Source organism: Acartia tonsa, chromosome 3 (genome assembly GCF_053477335.1).
Source record: "Acartia tonsa isolate MP-2025a chromosome 3, ASM5347733v1, whole genome shotgun sequence".
In the NCBI taxonomy this organism is placed as follows: domain Eukaryota; kingdom Metazoa; phylum Arthropoda; class Copepoda; order Calanoida; family Acartiidae; genus Acartia; species Acartia tonsa.
This window is the reverse complement of record NC_137262.1, coordinates 26,152,825-26,173,882: the sequence shown is the minus strand read 5'-3', so window position 1 is coordinate 26,173,882 and position 21,058 is coordinate 26,152,825. Positions and strand designations below refer to the sequence as shown.

The 21,058-nt window shown below is 30.4% G+C and overlaps 3 protein-coding genes across 5 annotated transcripts in view; 1 reads left to right on the top strand and 2 right to left on the bottom strand.

Moving 5' to 3' along the window:
* LOC145313749 (uncharacterized) overlaps window positions 1–21,058 on the bottom strand; it is a 341,643-nt gene that overhangs the window by 42,059 nt on the left and 278,526 nt on the right. The window lies entirely within an intron of this gene.
* On the top strand, window positions 222–16,822 carry LOC145313743 (uncharacterized). Of its 3 annotated transcripts, none has more exons than XM_080153309.1 (18): window positions 222–332; window positions 1,002–1,059; window positions 9,069–9,105; window positions 9,548–9,632; window positions 10,225–10,284; window positions 10,627–10,684; window positions 10,821–10,872; window positions 11,137–11,204; window positions 11,623–11,702; window positions 11,810–11,846; window positions 12,465–12,538; window positions 13,008–13,082; window positions 13,602–13,663; window positions 14,469–14,574; window positions 15,080–15,128; window positions 15,614–15,667; window positions 15,907–15,978; window positions 16,584–16,822. In XM_080153309.1, the coding sequence occupies exons 1-18, from the start codon at window positions 322–324 to the stop codon at window positions 16,746–16,748; spliced, it is 1,203 nt and encodes a 400-aa protein (XP_080009435.1). In that variant the 5' UTR covers window positions 222–321; the 3' UTR covers window positions 16,749–16,822. The 3 variants fall into 3 exon arrangements, with proteins under 3 accessions (XP_080009435.1, XP_080009436.1, XP_080009437.1); XM_080153311.1 differs by having other exon boundaries at window positions 295–332; window positions 9,069–9,101; XM_080153310.1 differs by lacking the exon at window positions 9,069–9,105 and having other exon boundaries at window positions 294–332.
* LOC145315173 (laminin subunit gamma-1-like) lies at window positions 5,991–9,037 on the bottom strand. The gene is made up of 3 exons (XM_080155213.1): window positions 7,874–9,037; window positions 7,524–7,620; window positions 5,991–7,039 (listed from the first exon to the last, which is right to left on the bottom strand). The coding sequence occupies exons 1-3, from the start codon at window positions 7,947–7,949 to the stop codon at window positions 6,910–6,912; spliced, it is 303 nt and encodes a 100-aa protein (XP_080011339.1). The 5' UTR covers window positions 7,950–9,037; the 3' UTR covers window positions 5,991–6,909.

Sequence of the window (21,058 nt, the reverse complement as noted above, 5' to 3'; positions counted from 1 at the left end):
TATTATTAATTTTGTTATGTTTGTCATTAAATAAACAAATGAAAATCTATTATAAATTTAAACTTTGTTTCTAGAAAAAAAATATGTTTCTATTTTATCTAACAGGTTTTCATTAAGTTTTGGCTATTTTTTACAGCCTTTAGAAAAACATTTGCGTTCAATCTAGCTTTACTTTTTATCCGTAATTGTTTGCTAAAATCTATTTAAATTTCACAGTTTGTAAAGAACACTAGCTAATGGGTCAGCGTGAAATAGTGGCCATATAAACATAAGCATAGGACAATAGTCAAATACAAAATAGTATTGCTTGCAGTTGTAAATATGTTTGAAAGGTGATTGTTTATATATTGTGAAAGATAGAAAGTTAGATAGACAGATATAAAATTAGAAAGTTAATAACATTTTATATTTAGACATATAAGAATAGGACAATATTTAAATACAAAATAGTAATGCTTGCAATTGTATATATTCTGAAAGGTTTATGTATTGATAAAGTTGAATAGACAGATAGACATAAAGATGTAAAGCTAGAAACTTTTGAAATAATGTGAATGTAGAAAATATATCCTATGGACAATAGTCAAAATTTTTTGTTGTAGTCAGCGTAAAGTTGTATAAAAATGACGTCATACGATAAAGTAACCAATGATAGGCTAGTATAAATTTTACTATTGGTCAAATACAGTGTATACTGGCCTCTTATTGATCAACTTTATTGTTTAACGTCATTTTTGTTGTCTTTATGAAAGATTTCAGCCACTTAAATAACAGCCGAGAAAATTAAGTTTTCCCCATATCGTCACGGACTAAAAGACAAAGTGAATTAAAGAGTAGCTCCGGAAGTAAAAATACTATGATTTAGCTATTAGAAAACACCCTACCATGTTGTAGAAAATCAACTATATTTATATTAGAATAATATTAGAAGTACACATAAAAAATTATTTGAGAGATAGAAAAAGTTAAAACATAAGATGTAATAAAATACATAAATTCAGGTTAGCAGAAATAGTTCTTAATGGCGAACGGTATCCAACTGAAGCTGATCAGCCACCGGTAATAACTTTTGGCAGTTTCCCTAAAAGCGCTTATTCGAGCACCGAAACCCTTTTCCCATCATTTGGAAATAAATCAAAAGTAAAGTAGTGTGGGTTAGTTTTCCGGGTGAAAGCGTTTTTCTTTAGGTTAGATTATATTGTATCAATGTATACCCACCCCCCCTTATTTTCAATCTATTTAGATAATGAGTGATGGTGTTTCAGTGTTCCCTAGGTACTGCTAGGGAACACATTATGCTTGTCAACCATTTATTTCTTCACTTTTTAAAAGCGAAGCTTTTCTATAATTAGGGTCGGTCCGTCCGTCCGTACGTCCGTCCGTCCGTCCGTAACGGATAGCTTTTTCCGTTAATTTAGGCATGTTAGAATTGTCCTATCGATATCAAATTTTGCATGGTGATTCCTTTAGTAGTTAGGTACGATTTAGAAAGCGTAGCAACTCTATAATTATTACCAAAATGTCCGTACGTCCATTTTAAACATGTTGATTTTTTTACTTTTTTAACAACAAATTTTTATGTGATCAAATCATCGGATTGATCTGATTTTTGGTATATTGAATCCTGGGACAACAAAGTATAATGTAATAAGAAAAGCAACTCTATAATCAAGTCCTAAAAATGTAAGTATGTCCATAAAAATTATCCTGTATCAAGCAGTTTTACAACAAATTTACTTACAATTTCGCTTTGACTCTTAAAAATTTATATTATGATAATTTAGTTCTAACACTATACAAGTGTTAATGTCCGTTTATCCTAACGTTTCAGTGCTTCGCTTTTATGGATATTGTCATCCTTGTTCATATTCAAACTCACTCTTTTTCGGATCATGGATAGAAAACGATGTATCGGGTTTCGTCGTTTTAGCCCCTGCGGGGCCATTTTCCTAATCCTAATGGGCAATCATAAACATCTACCTAACCTAACCTAAAATAACCTAATACCAAAAGCTACTGTGAAAGTACGACGACGACCCAATACTTCGTTTTCTTTCCATAATCAAAATTTTCTTTAAAGGAGCAAAAGGAATATTGAAACTGAAAATATTTTCCAAATGAATTTAAACTAGTGTGACTATTATCAACGCAAATACGTAAAATAATTTCATAATTAAATAGTTAATTCTAATGTAAAAAGGTGCCTCGTTTTTAAGATTAATTAATATTTGTTTTTAAAAGCGAAGCTTTTCTATGATTAGGGTCGGTCCGTCCGTCCGTCCGTACGTCCGTAACGGATAGCTTTTTTCGTTAATTTAGACATGTTAGAATTGTCCTATCGATTTCAAATTTTGCATGGTGATTCCTTTAGTAGTTAGGTACGATTTAGAAAGCGTAGCAACTCTATAATCATTACCAAAATGTCCGTACGTCCATTTTTAACATATTGATTTTTTTACTTTTTTAAATAGCTTTTTTCGTTAATTAAGGCATGTTAGAATTGTCCTATCGATTTCAAATTTTGCATGGTGATTCCTGTAATAGTTAGGTACGCGTAGCAACTCTATAATCATTACCAGAATGTCTGTACGTCCATTTTAAACATGTTGATTTTTTACAATTTTAACAACAAATTTGTATGTGACCTAATTATCCGATTGGTCTGATTTTTGGTATACTGATTCCTGGGACAACAAAGTACAAATTTATAAGCGAAGCAACTCTATAATCAAGTCCTAAAAATGTAAGTATGTCCATAAACATTATCCTGTATCAAGCAGTTTTTCAACAAATTTACTTACAATTTTGCTTTGACTCTTATACATTCGCATTCTGATTATTCAGTTCTGACATTATACAAGTGTTAATGTCCGTTTGTCCTACCGTTTCAGAGCTTCGCTTTTATGGATGTTGTCATCCTTGTTCTAATAAAGCTATCCTTATATAAAAGTAACAGGATGTCTGTAGCTTAAGATCTCGGTGGACTTATATGGTTCTTAGTCACATTGAAACTTCTTATAATTAAAGGTGAGGTTTAAAAATATTTTTGTGGAGGATAGAACCACCCTTCTAGGAGATATCAACCCTGTAAAAATCACGCCCCTCGATTTTTTCTTCTTCATTTTTTCTCATAAAAAACTAAATTACTAGAAATACCCTCTCCCTCTACACACAAGCACACAAGTGCCCCTAAAGACCTCTGGTGGCATAGCCGTTAGTGTATGGATAAAGAATATTATAAAAAGAATAAGCATAGAAATGCGGAAAATAAACTAAAAATTCGCTGATAAGGTCAAAAGATAATAAAATAAAAACTAGTTTTAAAATACTCATTATTCAACATTTTATATCTCACAATAAAAGAACACTTTTTCACTTAATCTATCCTAAAATGTCTTTAAATTAAATAAACTTTAGTAATTAAATGGTATTTTTTTAATGAATAGATTATTTTATTAAGATGAATTCAAACACTTTTAATGGCAACTAAAAAACTTCCTGCTTTGAAAATGTTAGGTCAATACTAAAAGTGCGTGTGCGTGTGTGTTATACGGTTAATGGTTGCTTGCGCGCTCGTGTGTATGTGTGGCGATTTGTCAGTGTGTATGTGTGCTTGTGTGTGTGTGTGTGCCCCTATGTGACCCAATATACGAGTTCAACCAAAAAAATTCACTCTTATCAACTTTTAGCAGTATCCACTCATTTTAACTAATTTTTTATACATTTTTTTAAATATGGCAATACTATAATATTGTCGAATAGCCAAAGCTTTATAGAAAAGAAAAAGTAAAGTTATTTATAATATAAAAATATTAAATTTCAATTAATAAAACATACCACGGGATAAAATATATATATCAAATAAATCAATATTATAGTATAATGTTTACTAATAAATTTTACAGTTTTCTCAATTAATATTTAGATCTAGTTTGAGTGAGGAAAATTTATTTTAATAACAATAAGAAAATTACATGTTTTCTTTATTACAGTTGGTTAGTTGAATCCATTTTTATAGAAGCAGAAATATAATCTATCATTACGGTTTTGACCCTCTAAACAACGTAATCTACCATTCCACTTTCCCCTCTCTTGGTGATGATATCATCAACGCCGATACGATTTTTGAAATGTACCATTCCACTTTCAATAGAGGCAAAACTGGAATTGTACATTTATGTTTACATATCAGCGTATTCATAAACATTGATTTCCTTATCTAAGTCGACATAATAGTAATAGTATATTCCAGTTATTATTTTATTTTACATAAAAAAATTTAATTATAAATATCCAGTTTTTATAGATTCCTACAATTAACATAATTTAAAAATAGTATGTATGATTTCAATTATGTTAAAAGTGTAAACCACCATTCCAATTTCGCTCTCTTGAAAGTGGAATGGTATATTTCAAAAATCGTATTGGCATTGATGATATCATCACCAAGAGAGGCAAAATTGGAATGGTAGATTACAAAAATCATATCGGCGTTGATGATATTATCACCAACAGAGGGGAAAGTGGAATGATAGATTACGTTTTTTAGAGAGTCAAAAACCGTAATCATAGATTATATTTCTGCTTCTATAAAAATGGATTCAACTCCCCAACTGTATTAGTTCTAAAAAAATAATAGTTATTTGATGAAGTATCTTTTCCTACACAAAACCTTTCCAAGTATAACCCCTAGCTATCTATCAACAATTTGTCAATTTGTTTCTTGACAGGAATTCAATTTTCAACACATCATATTTTCCTCAATATTCTAAAAACATTGTATTAAAATATTTTAAAGATATTTCACATTTGCATAACAAGTTTGAATGTATTTTGATAAATTAGACTTTTAACTTGAACCAATTTTATATTAAAATGAATTTGCTTGTTTGGAATTATATAATTATTTCAGTTTGTAAAGTTATTTCCTTCAGCGCAGTGCGACATATAACCAACCATTATGTGAATTATAAATACAAATATGCAGATTTATGAGTATTTACTGTTTTATTAGCTTTTAGGTATGTGTCTACTTGTTTATCATAATACTTAGAAATACATTATATTATCACAAATATATGTCGAAGGCACACAAGCTCCTAGTCCAGTATGTATTACTACACTACTAACTACATTTTATTGAAGTTAAAAATTTCTCTTTCATTAAGAGAATATTTTTTCCCAGTTATAATTTAAATCTTGATCTTTCAAGTATTAGAATTACTAAGTATAGTTTTAATTTAATTTTTATGAAGTATAAGAATCCCTGAAATTGACCACTCATATGGTTTCACTTAAAGTTATGTAGATAATATGTATGCCCAAAATCTACCTGTTTATAAGAGAGAAGGGAAGGGAAAGGGGTTGGTGAAAGCACCACTACAATTCACAATAGGACTAAAATCTGATTTCGCCGGTCGCATAGTGTAGAAACTATGTTTGGTATACCTTAGACAAATTATAATCGTTAGTACTGATTCCCCGCCCCCCCTCGTTCCAAAAAAATGGTAATTGTCCCTTCTTCATGCCAACCATTTTCTAAAAAATAATACGTGAGATAAAATAAAGAAAACAAGACAAAGTTTGGATTTAATCTCTGCGTTAATGTAGAGACCAATTACACAATTATTTTGAATCTAGATAATGTGGTTATTTGAGTAATTTTAAATGTTTATAGGATACTAAAAGGTTCAAAATCAACCAAAAAACTTAAATTTGCTATTTAAAACACTAAAATTTATTTCTTTTTTATTTGCCCCACTGTGCATTGAATATTGGTTTAGGGTCAACTGAAAATAGTTGCCGAATGTAAACGCAGTTTCCTGAGTGTTTCCTCATCCTATCTCAATATTTACTACTAGCTAAAAAAGCTTCAAACTTCAATAAAAATCAAAATTTAAAAAATTCAAATTTATAATAAATAAATCGTTTATACATTCAAATTTTGATTTTTTAAAGGGAAGTTTGAAGATTTGTAGCTAGTAGTAAATATTGAGCTAGGATGAGGAAACACCCAGGAAACTGCGTACACATTCGGCAACTATTTCCAGTTCATCTGGTTTAGTCGAAGTAGAGAGAGTTAATGTCAGGCATTAAACATAGATGAACGTACACTATACTTTCATATATTTATGTTGATTGGCATCTGATACAATTACATATCCCTGCATGGAGTCAAATGTATTAAAAGATAAAATAAATTTTTCTTAGATGTGTAGCTTCTCTGCAAATGTCATTTTAACTATCAACCTTTTACTCACTATCTAGCTATCTTTCTATCTCACAATTTCTTTCTTTTTTCCTCTATCTCCTATTCTCCTTTTCTCTCTATTTCTCCTTTTCTAATTCTCTCTTTCTTATGGTGGTCTTAATACATTTACGCATCTTTGCCAGTTTTCGTTCTTGTTCAATTTAATTCATGTAACATAAAATAAGTGTTTAATACAGTTTTATACATTACAAAATAATTAAAGAACAAATAATCCTAGTGTAAATTAGTTTTGTTGTACATGCCATATAATAAAAATGTTATATAATAGGTAATTTAACATAAATAAAAAAAACGCTTGAATATTATGTTGAATATTCTAAAAATACGACTTTATGTTCAGCATTTGATTAAAAGATTTGAGTTCTTTCGTAGTTGTACAGGTTTTTTGTTGTTGCCAGTATTATACAATAAAACTATTAAACAATTTTTCAAAATTTTGAGTGGACAGATTTATTAGTATTCTCTTTCCTTTCTTTAAAATGTTACCTCTGCACTCCCAAGCATTTTCAGTAGTAGCTCTCCTCCATGGTCTGTCCCAATGATCTGGTAAACAAGACTCACAATTTCTTCCTTCTGTCCCGTGCTGGCACAGACACATAGGGGAACCATCCTAAAAGAGTTTAACTATTTAGTTTAATTTAATTAGTGGATAAGAACGCAGCCTCTAAGAGCTTTTCAAAATGAGTGATTCCATAGTAATATGATTTCCACACTTTGGGATCAGCAAATACCTCGTCACCAAAAGTATTCAACCGTCTCAATGATATCCTAAGATTGATAAATATTTCATTGGATAAAATTTACTAATAAGGGAGAGTCTTATTCCTAAAAAAAACCTCTTTGATATTTGATTCATTGGATGTTTTTTTTTTGACAAATTGGAGGTTATGTCATCCTCAGAGATCAATAGGTAGTTTGTTATTTGCAAAGCAGTGTTGTAGAGCCAGAGCCGCTTCTGGAAGCGCGGCTCTGGGGGTAGCTAAAAAAATATCTGAAAAAAAGATTTTTATACCCTGATTAAGCAATTTTATAATTTGGAAACCCTTTTAAAAGCTTCAAGTTTATTTCTCTCAAAAATTGAACTTTTAAACCTTAAAAAATAAAAAATAGACTTGAAAAAAAATTATTGAGTTTTCTTGATTCTATATAGGAGCCAGAGCCACCACAAAATAAAGCGGCTCCACAACACTGTTCAAAAGAAAGGTCACTTTTATGGCAGATATTAACATCACAACTAAAACATTTGTCCAACCTGATATCTGTAGCTGATACCCATTGCTGAAGTTCTGGTGTAATATCAAAATATTCTGCAGAGGGACGACCTTCCAGAGTTGAATATGCAACGTTTCCTGGACAATAAAAAGATATAAACAACTATTTATAAAATTCAGATCTAAACCCTAACTCTATAGTGACAGTTTCTATCAAACATTGTAAGAATATGATTACAATTTGATATTAGGGAGATTCAAAGATCATAAGAGTCCAAAGATATGTAATCATTACTTGTAATCATCACTTGTCATTACTTCGCACCTTGATTGTAAATGTAAAGGTATAAATTATAGTGAATTATGACCTATAAAAGAAACTACCACTTACCTCCGGTTAAAGGAGAAATATCTGAGTATTCGCTGGTACAAAGTGCTCTATCTTCCATCACCTTTGTTATGTTCATATAAGCAGGATTCAGCAAAAGTAGATTTTCGTAATGGACAATATTAGCAAAGCTGTTTGAAATAATATAAGTTAAACCCAAGTTTGATAACAAAAAAAAAGTAGAAACAAGGATGAAACAACCTAAAGTAGAGAAGCTAAGGAATTTGAAACGATTAGGAATTTAAATTATAATTGACCGACATACGGAACAAGGATGAACTCTTAAGAATTAGCTGCTCTACAATCTACAATATGTTACAGATTTGAACAAAATCACGCAACCATTAACTTGGCAGAATAACTTAATAAATTAATTTCTTTAGTTTAATCCTTAGATCAGGAGAAAGGTTAAATTGATTTTAATACAGTAACTGCCCATTTCTCTCCCTTACACACACTCTCACTTTTTTAACAGCGAAGCTTTTTTATACTTAGGGTCGGTCCGTCCGTCCGTCCGTCACAAACGGATAGCTTTCTTCGTTAATTTAGGCATGTTAGAGATGTCATATTGATTTCAAACTTTGCATGGTTATTCCTGTGGTAGTTTGGGACGATTTAGAAAGCGTGGCAACTCTATAACCATTACCAAAATGTCCGTACGTCCATTTAAAACATGACGATTTTTAACTCTTTAACAACAATATATTTTTCGTTAATTTTGGCATGTTAGAGTCGTCATATTGATTTCAAACTTTGCATGATGATTCCTGTTGTAGTTAGGTACGATTTAGATAGCATAGCAACTCTATAATTATTATTAGAATGTCCGTACGTCCATTTTAAACATGTTGATTTTTACTTTTTAACAACAAATTTTTATGTGATCTAATAATCCGATTGATTTTTTGTATACTTATTTCTAGGACAACAAAGTACAATATTATAAGCGAAGCAACTCTATAATCAGGTCCTAAAATGTAAGTATGTCCATGAACATTATTCTGTATCAAGCAGTTTTTCAACAAATTTACTTACAATTTTGCTTCGATTCTTATACATTTATATTCTGATTATTCAGTTCTGACACTAGACAAGTGTTAATGTCCGTTTGTCCTACCGTTTCAGTGCTTCGCTTTTATGGATGTTGTCATCCTTGTTCTTTTTGATTTTAATGATAATAATTTATTTATCTTTTTAGATCATGCTGTGGTTTCCTATTGAGAAAGATTATGTAGGTGACAAAACATCCAATACAATATTTCAATTTCTGTACTGTTAAAATCATTCTATTAATCTAAAACTTTTATATTTGGAACACCTTTTTAATATAATATAGTTGAAATGCTAATAATACAAAATTATTTTTCTTGTAAGTTTATAAAGGCAGGAAGAGAACCGATACTGGACAATAAAAAAATTGCCAAAGTTTTATCATTTTATCAAAATATCAAACATTAATAAGTATATTCAACAGAAAGGGGAAATTTTGTTTGACATTATTGTGAATATACATTCCTCCAAATTCCTGAATAAAATGAAGGTTGAATATAAAAATCAATCTTGATTACATTAATTTCCATCAACTAATGCCAAAAAAATATGGAATGTATTAATAATTTGTTTCAGTAGACATATTCTTGTTATATTTATGTCAACAAACAAATGCCTATGTCCTAGGTCCTGCCTTAATGAATGAAACAGTTGAACAGAAAACAGACAGGTTACTCAAGCTATCAAGAAAAATTCGTTCTCAATTACATAAGTAAGTAATGTTATATAGATAGATTTTCAAATCACCCATTAGTAGCGAAGCACAAAAAATCATTGAAGAATATTGCAAACGGACAAAGTGAGTTATAGAGCGGATGAACAGTAGAAAAAAAGAAAGAGATAATAAGTGATAAATAATAAAATTCATGACACTTTTTAAAAAGATATTTATGTCTTTTGTGGCATATCCGAAAAACTTACGGACAAAGTAAGTTGTAAGCTGGAAGCTCTTTGGTATGTGTACCAAAAAAACTCAGCAGTCTATCTTAAATAACAGACGAGAAAATCATAAATCTCACATAGCGTTGCAGACTGAAGGAAGAACATACAAAGTGAATTATCGAGCAGCTTTGCTACTATAACTACTACAAAGATTAAGTTACAATAAAAAAAATAATAATTTTAATAGTATGGCTCGACAGCTACTACGATTATCAGAGAAAAAAGTAGCTTAAAGTTATCTAAATAAAAGCATCTTTGTTGTAGATTTTTGACTTACCGGCCGGTGTAAAATTTTCTAAATGAGATGATAAATATTGCTGCAGCTGTTCTATAATGCAAACTTAATAAAAAATATTTTTAAGGATAACAAGTGGTTTGGATGCCACTGGAGAAGAAAGACTGTTGGAATATTTAGAATTAAGGTTAATAATCACATCTATCCTTATATAAAAATAACATGATTTCTTTGTGTCCGTCTGTCTGTTTGTGCCGAAGGATATCACCAACCACGGTATGATTTACTGGACATTCTTCAGGCTTTTGTTTTAAAACAATTTCTGATTGCTTTATGCTTTTTCGTTAAATAAATTGAATAAAGTCTCAATTTACAAAAAGATACAATCTTGGTGTAATAATCTTCACCTTATTGTACTACGACAACAAATCAAAATCAAATCAAATCACTTTTTTTGATTGAATTCTGAGTATATTTCAATATTTAGAAATCATTGTTATGAAAGTCGTCATACTTCTTTAAATCTCAGGGAGGTTTCCGTGGAATTGAATGGACTTTTAGCTGAATGTGGCGAAGGAAAATCAGAGGTAAATAATTTTTTTTTAAAGTTTACCACCCCCCGCCAAAAAAATATGAATATATAATTAAACGTCCATATGATATTTAAAACTTTTTGGTCATGGAAATTAGTTTTATTTTCTTCTTTATTTTTTTTGTACTTAGAATTATGAGAAAGCTAAAAGAACAGTTACAGAGATTAACACTGCTCTTCAAGGTAAAAAAAAATGTGGCCGTTTCCCTCAAAGTGTAAGCTCGAGCAAAAAACCTCCATCCCCCTCAACTTATTTTGAAATAAATTTAAAAGGGGTGGGGGAATAGTTTTTTGTGTTTATATTTACTTTCGTTTAGGTTAGGTTATGTTATATTGGGAATAGGGTATCCCGCCAGGGTTAGGGCAACGCATGCTAGACATAAATAGAAATAAAAACTAGCCCCTAGCTATACAGCTGTTGCTTTATTTATTAGAACCATCTTTCAGGGCTGGAGTTTGAAGCCCTGGTAAAAGAAATCCTAAAGGAAAACCATTTCCAGATTGGTATAAACAAGGTATTAATCATTGTACTTGAAACCAGGGCTCGGCAGCCGCGTGTCAACCGCCTGTAAGCCTCAGGGAAACCAACCTTAAAAATTGAGAAGTCTAAACCTGATCAAAATATTGAAATTGCGAAGCTCCAAAACAAAATTAAACTTTGAGACTTTGTTGCAGCTGAATCGCAGTGGCCCTGCTTAAAATCATACAAGTATAAAAAAAAACTTAAAATGATTCAATTTCGTTCAGTACATTTATTTAATTGGATGTAGTCAGCTGTATACAACTGAATTAAAGTAGAAAAAATATTCGTAAAGGTTTCGTGATTATAGGGGGCAACCCATAGTAGTAAAAACGACATTTTTATCTGTCTCCAATAAAATAACTTTAGATTTATTTTGCTTGTTACCTGTACTTTTCCTTTTTTTCCTTTAGATTCTAGTACCATGGTTAGATAATCTACAAAAAGAAGCATTCCAGAATCCTGAAAAACCAGATAATTTTGATAAGGCTAGGTATGTTTTTTTTTGGTTTGTGGGGGCGATCAATCACTTTTTGCTTAAGGGCATATTTGTGTGGGTTCTAAAAGTACACAGACTTATACACATCCTGTTTATTTTAGAGAAATTGAAAATGAAGCAGTCATCTTTGCAAAAGAGGTATTATGACTTCTTTATCAAATTATTTTACTCTACCTATTCTAAATAGTATTCTTAGTATTATCCTGTTTGTACTATAAATGTATCCAACTAGCTACTCTATTAAACCATATATCTGTATTTGTTGTCAAAATATTTAAATGGATATAAAAGACGTGGATATAATAAAAGAGGAAACTTTGTTGCCAATTTAGTTGCTATTATGGTTTTTATTTATTGGTCAGAAGGGGAAGGGAGTAGATAGGATAGGGTAAAGGGGTTGTATGTGGGTATCTTTATATTAGCCAGCTAGAATAATAAAATCAATGTATGCAAGAATCTTTTACAATATCCACGCATTCTGTATCAATTGATACTTATTTTTCTCGTATTCATTCGAATCCGGTGGACAGGAACCGGTTCTCATCAATACGAAAGAACTATGTCTAGCATCGTATTATAAACCGCTTTCTACGAATATAGAAATGTACAATCATAAGATTAAAACCATTTTTTTAGCCCGTGCCTTCGGCACCTCGGGGCTAAAAAAACTGGTTTTAATCTAATAATTGTACATTTTATATCCGCGGAAAACGGTTTATAATACGATGAAAGAAATAACTATTATTAATTGTTAAGGTTAGAAAAGCAAACCGGATGATTTCCCAACTAGACACAGAAGCTGACCTACAGGAAAACAAGATTTTCTCAAAGTAAGATTATGAAGCAATTGATAGTGACCAACAAAAAATAACATCATACAATACAAATGACCAATGATAGGCCAGTATACATTATAATTGATTAAAGGTAAAATGATTATTATTGTTAGCATTTCTTTAGTATATGTTTATTTTGCTTTTCTTACTATTGATGGGCTAATTTTAGTCATGAAAGTCCTTGTAAAAAAAATGTAATTGCTAAATCTAACTTCTTTTAGGCAAGTACCAGTGTAGAAAATTACATTGATACCTAAAGTTTTATAACCACTTTATCTTATTTGTTGGCTTTTATTAAATATTTTTTTAAATAGTAGCAGTAGCCTTTTTTAAAAATATTTTTAAAAAAATAATTTTTATCTAAAGAAGAAATAAAATTGCTTTTAATCATTTAGGATGTATATCAATTTATTGACCATTGTCTTATACACTAAGATACCTGCAAAAATATAATATATTTTAGGGGATTAATAGATGACCAGAAGCTAAGATTCAAGCATATTGCTCAAGCTGCAGCTACACGAGTGGAACAAAACAGGTATGAAAAGATAAATCATGGAGATTGATCCAGATAATAATGCAGTTAATATACATGATATGTCTTTTGTTGCATGACAGACAGACAGACTGACAGACCAAGTAAGTTGTATACTAGATGTTCTTTGTTAAAAAGAAATCAGTGGTTGATATTCAACTAGCGGGTACCTTACCAGGACCTATGAAAAGCTACCCTATAAAGGAGAACCATTTCGGTGACAGCGGTTAGGGAGATCCTTTGGTACAGAGTCCAGACAGACAGATATACATACAGACAAAGATCCTACTACAAAGGATATCAGACGAAAAAAACATAATTTCCCATAGCATTACGGATGACTAACGGAGAGACTGATGAACAGACAGATAACGTGAATTATAATGCAGCTTTGCTTTAAAAAAAACATAATTAGATTATGAATGCATGAAGAATAATATATGAAAAGATTTATACTTTATTGCACATTAAACATTAAAAGTTTGATAAACCATTCAAATTAAAGTAATATTTTTGTTTTAGAGCAATAGTGTTAAATTGGGGATTTTATATTGAGATGAAAACTGAAGCAGATAAAATTTTTGGTGAGTAAATAAATCTTATTATTTTCAATTAAAGGTAGAAGTAGGACGACATTTCAAATGAAATAAAAAATTAAATATATCAAAAGCCTAATAAATTCATTTAATCTGCGCTCTCATATATGAATGAGTCGAATTAAAACACACTGGGTTTTCAATATCAAATAAATGAACATTAGTTTATAAAAGGGAATCTGCACAAGAAATTTTAGAATTTAAGGACATAGTATACACCCTATATTTAATAGCAGCTGTGAAAATCATCATTTTACCTTGCGTTACTTTATTTGACCATAGACCCAGTAAAAGAGGGACATTGGTAACCCAATATTCAATTTTCACACTCTCCACTAATAAACTTTGAGTTCTTTTGTTAAAGCTTGATTAGTTGGTTTAAAACTAGTAGTGTCCAAATTTATCAAACAATAATTTTAGTCTACAGAAGGCATATTTTTTCATCACCATAAGGTTTGTACACAAATTTATTGTCCATTGTCTTATCCTTTAAGATCCCAGGGCAGACCGCGATGATAACAAATTAGTTCCTAGTTACGTAGATTAAAATTATTCGATGAAAAATTAATAAAATAAAAATTAGTAAGGTTTTTTATCTGAAGGAAAAGATCTCGGAATCTGTTAGTCCGAATTAATTGTACTTTTCAGGGAAGCTATAAAGATGTCTTTGGGTGGTTTTAGGCTGTTTTCCTGACCTTGTGCATCCTCCCCTAGAGAAAAAGATAACGTAGAAATGAAACTTAGGGAAACAATATAATTTATTAGGCATATAAGTGATACCTTTTATATTTAGATGAACTAAATGAACTATATCCTGATCAAACTAAAGATGTTAAAGATGAAACTGAAGATTTAGATTATTCTAAAGCTCTACCTTTTGTACTTAACAAGTTTTTAAGGTAATTTTTTATTTCTGTGTTTATTATTATCTCAACATTTGGGCTCTGTCCCAAGAAAAGGGGTTAGATATTGCCCTAAAAAGGATGAAAACATCCACAAAAGCAAAGTTATAATATCATATGATATGACAGATGAACATGAACTATTGTAGAGTATTAGAATATAAAAAAGATACTTACTGCTAACGTTTATAGAATTGCTGCTCTTTCTAAATATACCTCACTGATACGGGATTCATCATACTAAGTTTGAAACTGATAGAAAAAATTCAAACATGTCAACGAGTTATCCGTTACCGACGTACGAGCGACCGTAGGGACGGACAGACCCTAAAACCTTGCACTTCCATGAAAATAGTGGACTTATTGGACAAGCTGTTTCTAAGATTGTATTGTACACACATGAATACAAAATATTATATTATATTATATGAGGTTTTTTTTTATAAAGTAGATTTTTAAATTTTGATTGCATTATGCCCCCATTTGATAAATATCTTTTTAGTTGTTCAGAATTACTGCTTACAAATCAACCAAAGCCTGATTCACAAGAGGTATGATATGCTCATATATAACAGAAATAATAGGTCAGACAAGGAGAATTATATCTCTGTAAATTCTTTTTCCTATTTCTCAGGGGATGGATGACCAATATCAGATCCAACCCAGGGATGCCTTTAGTATCTGATAAAGATTTAAAAAGACTCAAATATTAGGGCAGGCAGACTTAGCGGCTACAACAACCAATATCATCAGTGCGGCTTAGGTTAACACCCAATTATCCGTGCTGCTTTGTAAGCAACTCAGTAAGGTTTAGCATGCAGCTTCCATCAATAGCTACCTAAACCACCAAAAGCCGTAGATAAGACAAAAATTCTCAGCCGACTACATCAAATCTAATTCTAAGCACCCTCAACTAACACTAACACCTTAGCCTCCCTCAGCTGGAGCCGCAATCTTGTATTTCTCGAGCCCTACTAAATAGTATTGTTTTTATTTTAGTTTAGATAAAATTATTTTCTTTTTAATTTAATTTCAGAATTGTTGTGTAGTCCATGAAAAACTAAATAAAAGCAGAGAGCTCGCTTCAAGGGTAAAACTTATATACATTAATCTTAAGGATCTTAAAGAATAACAAAGAATACAAAAATTGATTAAAAGCCTAATTGTGATAAACAAAATTACCTCTTTAATTTATTAATGGAAAATTATGGACACCTAATACTTTTTTGGACATATAATATTTAAAGTTTTAAAGTCAACCAATTTTTTTGTTTTCTTAATTTTAAAATAATGAATTAGCATTTTATGAAACTAGTTTTCTTTTGTTAGGGTATGAAAATCTTGACTAAGATAGGAGAGTGTACAGAAAAGACTCCTGCACATCAATCTGTTTGGGACCAGGTATAAATCATTGCTTATCCGCGACCCTGGCCTAACACTTATGACGTAGCGCATCTGCTCGTCGTCGGAGAGGTGTTGTGTTCGAATCTCGGCTCAAAACCTTGTCATAACTAAAGACGTTGAATATGTACCCACTGCTTCTTAAAAGAGTAAGCAATAGGGATAAGACAATGACCAATAAATCAATATATACTCGATGATGATATCCCATTTGTAGATTATTAAAATTATTGATTTTTTGACAACGTTTTTTCAGCCAACAAATAAGATAAGGCGGGTACAAATTTTGGTCAATATCCGTTTTAATGTCTGTCTCTGTACAAAAAAAGATCTTGCTTATAGGCTATTTGCTTATTTTTATATTTAGGAAAACAGTAAAAGTGTCTATCTGTGACGTCAGAAAAAATTAACAATTAACCAATGAGAAGCCAGTATTCACAATGGTAAAATATATAGCGGCCTCTCATTGGTTAATTGTTAATTTTTTCTGACGTCATAGTTAGACACTTTTACTGTTTTCTATATTTAGTTCAAAATAAGAATAGGTCGTTGAAAGGGAGCACATATACCTAGTTTTAGTCTCAATTATTTATAAAATTTTGCAGACCTGCCGTTTGAAGAAGGTAGTTACAGCCCTGAACGACAAGGGACTGAATATGGACAAGCTGATGAAGAAATGGGATGGCATGGTCAAATCTCAGCAGACAGATGATCTTGACTTCCAACCTTTGCTCGCCTTTATGAATCAATATGTTAAATGTTTCAGTTAAAATCATAAATATATATGCAATTGTATCTTAATTGTTGTGTTATCATAAAATAAAATAAGTTTTAGTAATAATTCTATACCTGTTTCAGAAAACTTCTAATGGACTATTAAGAAACTTTCTTAATATAAAAACTTATGTAATACATTGTACATAAATATATTTGTTCCAGTGTATACAAAGTACTATCTAACATCACGTATAAAGTCTGTTAAACACTATGCACAATGCCATCGAAGGTGATTTGACTTTTGTGTCAGAACCTGAATTGGGACACAGTGCATTTCATTACCCTAGGTTAGGTAACTTCATTTCACTTTTCAATAAAATCTAAAATGCAGCCGTTTTTGCAGGAGGTACCATTTTCTGTGAAAATTTTAGAGGAAAATTAAGCAGTTTTTAGTTAATTTCTACTTCTATTTACAACTGAAGAAAAAATCCTTTTGTGTATGTACAGAATCATTGTTGTTACTTAATCTTATAAAAAAAAAATTTTAAAACTAACCCATAATAGCCGATTTTTCATTTTGTTCAATATGGGTAAAATAAAAATATTACCATCTCCAAAGGGTTAAAATAAAAATTTCAAAGCTCTAAAGTGTTGTTCATCGAAAATAAATAGCAGTTTATAAGGACTTTTTGCATTCATCTTCTCATTTAACAGGGGAAAAAACCAAAAATAGAATCTATTTTTTCAGTGTTGACATAAAAAAAGCATTTGATAAAAAACTATTAAAAAAATTATTTTTTAAAAGTGCTAAAAAGTAATACAGACTATTCAGTCTTTACCTCTGACATTGAAATAGATGTAAAAAAAGTCAATTTAGTATAGCAGCCAATTAAAATAAATTTTCTTATGGAAATTCTCATTAGAGCATTACTGATAAACCAAGGTCTTATTGGATAACATACTAAATGCTCCTTTAAAAATTTGTATTCTATGATAAAATCATGTTTTGAAACGGACATTTCAAATTAAAGAGTAGCTTCAAGTGACTAGCTGTTCCCAGAGTGAGAGATACCAATGTTTATTACACTAGCCCTTAAAGTTTTACAATTATGTTTCTTATTCGTTGGTTTTACAACTTTGAGGACTTTTTTAATTGGTTAGTTTAATTAGTTGACTGTTCAAACGTTTCAACCACTAATCTTAAGCTCCATAATCTTAAGCTCCAAAGAAGGTAGTTTTGTGTTTCAATATTGGGGATGTACATCAATTTATTGGCCTTTGTCTTATCCCTTTAGATCCATGAGTTGTTTTACCCTTTGACTTTAGGGCGATATTGATCTTGAAAATAGTCTAAAACCACACCAAAATAAAAGTGCAACCAAGTTGGACCAGCGATTTCCGAGAATTTTGGATACAGACAAAAAACCTTAGTACTGTATGTATATTAGAATGACAAGATTGAATGTTTAATGTCTATTTTATAGGTAAAATTGTCTTTCTAACTCACGCTCTCTTATGCTCCCTCTCACTCTATCTCTCTCAACCAATCTCCCTCTCTCTCTTTGTTTCTCTATCTCTTTCACTCTCTATTCAAGGGTGATAAAAGGGAAATGCAGTTCTTCATAAAATGTTGTTTCATGGGGTTGTATACATCCCCTTCTGCATGCTTATGATCCAAAATATTGCAGACTATATTGTAAAATACCCTTTTTCCAACATGATCATGTTTATGGGTTGCACTTGTTTTTGAGAGAAGGCATTTCCCCTACTTTTACTATAAATACCGCTCATCTGACAGAGCAGCAGTAGGTCTTTATTTTGTCTTTAGTTATGAAATTTGTTTAGGCTAAGATTCGTACCTTTCTCTACCATGTGCCGATGTTGCACCAGATTTTCGTGTACTCTAATAAAGTAATTCTCACGGCCAGCTATATAAAGTTACAATACCCCAATCCACCCCCTGGATGAACAAACTTTAATAAACGAGGTACATATTAGCTAGCTAAATTGGCAACAAATTTTCCCTTGTTAATATATACATGTATTCTATATACATTGCTAAAGTAAACCAGTTTTAAAAAATATAAAAAAGATAAACGGACATTGGAATTATAGAGTAGCTTCGTTAATAATAATGGATATATTATTATTTGGATTTTCATGTTCTCTAATAAGGCTAAATTAACATTTCCCCCTCTACCACATTTATATCCTCCCCTCTTTCTGGATGAACAAACTGACCAATACATGGGTTTCATGTTAGCAAGATTAATTTACAACAATTTTCCCTGTCATAATATCCATGTATATTCTACATCCATTATTAAAATTGTGACTATTTCTAAATTATGTTTATTTGGGATTAAGTCGGACATAAAAACATTGTTTTTAATCATATTTTGTAAAACTAGGGGATGCGCCAATAGCATCTAGAAGCTTTTAATTCAAAGGGATGGGGAAATTTCTAAAATCATTCCGGGACCAGGTAAAAGCAGTTAGTGAAAGGTTAGTAGAATAAAACCTTCCATCACATTTTCTACCGAATCCAACTTTTGAATAACATAGTTTAAATTAAGCGACACTTTTCAAGTTGGAGAGTATAAACAAGAATTATTTATAAAACAATCTACATTTCTAATTATATACTGCCATGCTAGTCATATATATGTATGTCAAGATAAAATTCAAAACCTTTTTTATTCTTTATTTCAATTCTTTAAAGATTAAATAGATTCTACTTTTTAAAAGCTACTCTATAATTTGAAATGTCCATTTGAAAACATGATTTTCTTATAGAATACATTTATAGACTACTGAATACATAGAATCTTTTTACAAAGAAGCATTTGGTATGTTATCTAATAAGTCCTTGGTTTATCAGTAATGCTTTGGTGAAAATTTTGTAAACAAATTATCATAATTGTCTGCTATAATAAATAGATTTTTTTACATCTAATTAAATGTCAGAGGTAAAGTTGAATAGTCTGTATTACTTTTTAGCACTTCTTTAAAAAAATATTATTTATATTTTAATCAAATGCTTTTTTTATGTCAACACTGAAAAAATAGATTCTAATTTTGTTTTTTTTTCCTGTTAAATGAGAAGATGGATGCAAAAAGTCCTTATAAACTGCTATTTATTTTCGATGAACAACATTTTAGAGCTTTAAAATTTTGATTTTAACCCTTTGGAGATGGAAATTTTTTTATTTTACCCATATTGAACAAAATGAAAAATCGGCTATTATGGGTTAGTTTCAAAATTTTTTTTTTGATAAGATTAAGTAACAACAATGATTCTGTATATACACAAAAGGATTTTTTCTTCAGTTGAAAATAGAAGTATAAATAAACTAAAAACTGTTTAATTTTCCTCTAAAATTTTCACAGAAAATGGTACCTCCTGCAAAAACGGCTGCATTTTAGATTTTATTGAAAAGTGAAATGAAGTTACCTAACCTAGGGTAATGAAATGCACTATGTCCCAATTCAGGTTCTGACACAAAAGTCAAATCACCTTCGATGGCATTGTGTATGACAATATTCTAAAAGAATATTCGTTTCAAACTACAAATATTTTTGCTTGGGGTCGCAGTTTAATCTAATCAAAGTAGATTATTTAGGCCCTACAAATAGGGTAGAAGAAAATTTGACCAATTGCATCAAATATTTTGCTAAGTTAAAACATACATAAATAATTGTATTAAGAACAATTTTCATTAATTGAAAACGATTTCTGAATAATAATTATAATTATCTAAAAAGATTTATAATTTCATCTTTTTTATGAAAATCCTACTGTATGCATAAGAGTGTTGACATTATTGGATTTTAAACATAATATTTTAAACAATTACATTATAGACGTGTTTGCTCAAGTACTATAAGATGGATTGATGTAATGGATATAACATACGTGGATATTATGACAGGGGAAAATTGTCGTCAATTTAGAGCTAACAGGGGTAAAACTTATTAGTCAGTTCGTTCATAAAGTAGGAGGGGAGAGGATGGGGTAAATGGAGTGGAAGAGTGGTGGGTGGGTTGTTATTTAAGCCAGCTACTAGTTTGATTTTATTAAAGTACATGATAATATAGTGTAAGATCCAAGTAATAATAAATCCATTATTGATATATAATATAGACAAATTTATAATAGATAAAGTACAAATATTGATAAGAATAGAATGGAAAAAAATAGTTCTAATAATTAAATTCAAGATTTAACAGAATCACTACTTAGTTAAAGATAAAGTATAAACAATTTTCGTAAAATAGTATTAAGACTTTTTTCTGATTTTAAAGATCTAGGAAACAATTGAAAAGATTGGGTTCTCCATTTTAGAGAACCTTCACATAGGTT

Bases quoted from the DNA above. Each gene is read 5' to 3' on its own strand.
- LOC145313743 (XM_080153309.1), top strand. The intron at 12,539-13,007 runs GTAAGATTATGA...AATATATTTTAG, and splicing joins GAAAACAAGATTTTCTCAAA to GGGATTAATAGATGACCAGA. The intron at 15,129-15,613 runs GTATGATATGCT...ATTTAATTTCAG, and splicing joins CAAAGCCTGATTCACAAGAG to AATTGTTGTGTAGTCCATGA.
- LOC145315173 (XM_080155213.1), bottom strand. From the start codon at position 7,949: ATGAACATAACAAAGGTGATGGAAGATAGAGCACTTTGTACCAGCGAA. The intron at 7,621-7,873 runs GTAAGTGGTAGT...TTTATTGTCCAG, and splicing joins TATTTCTCCTTTAACCGGAG to GAAACGTTGCATATTCAACT. The intron at 7,040-7,523 runs GTTGGACAAATG...TATCAATCTTAG, and splicing joins GTATCAGCTACAGATATCAG to GATATCATTGAGACGGTTGA.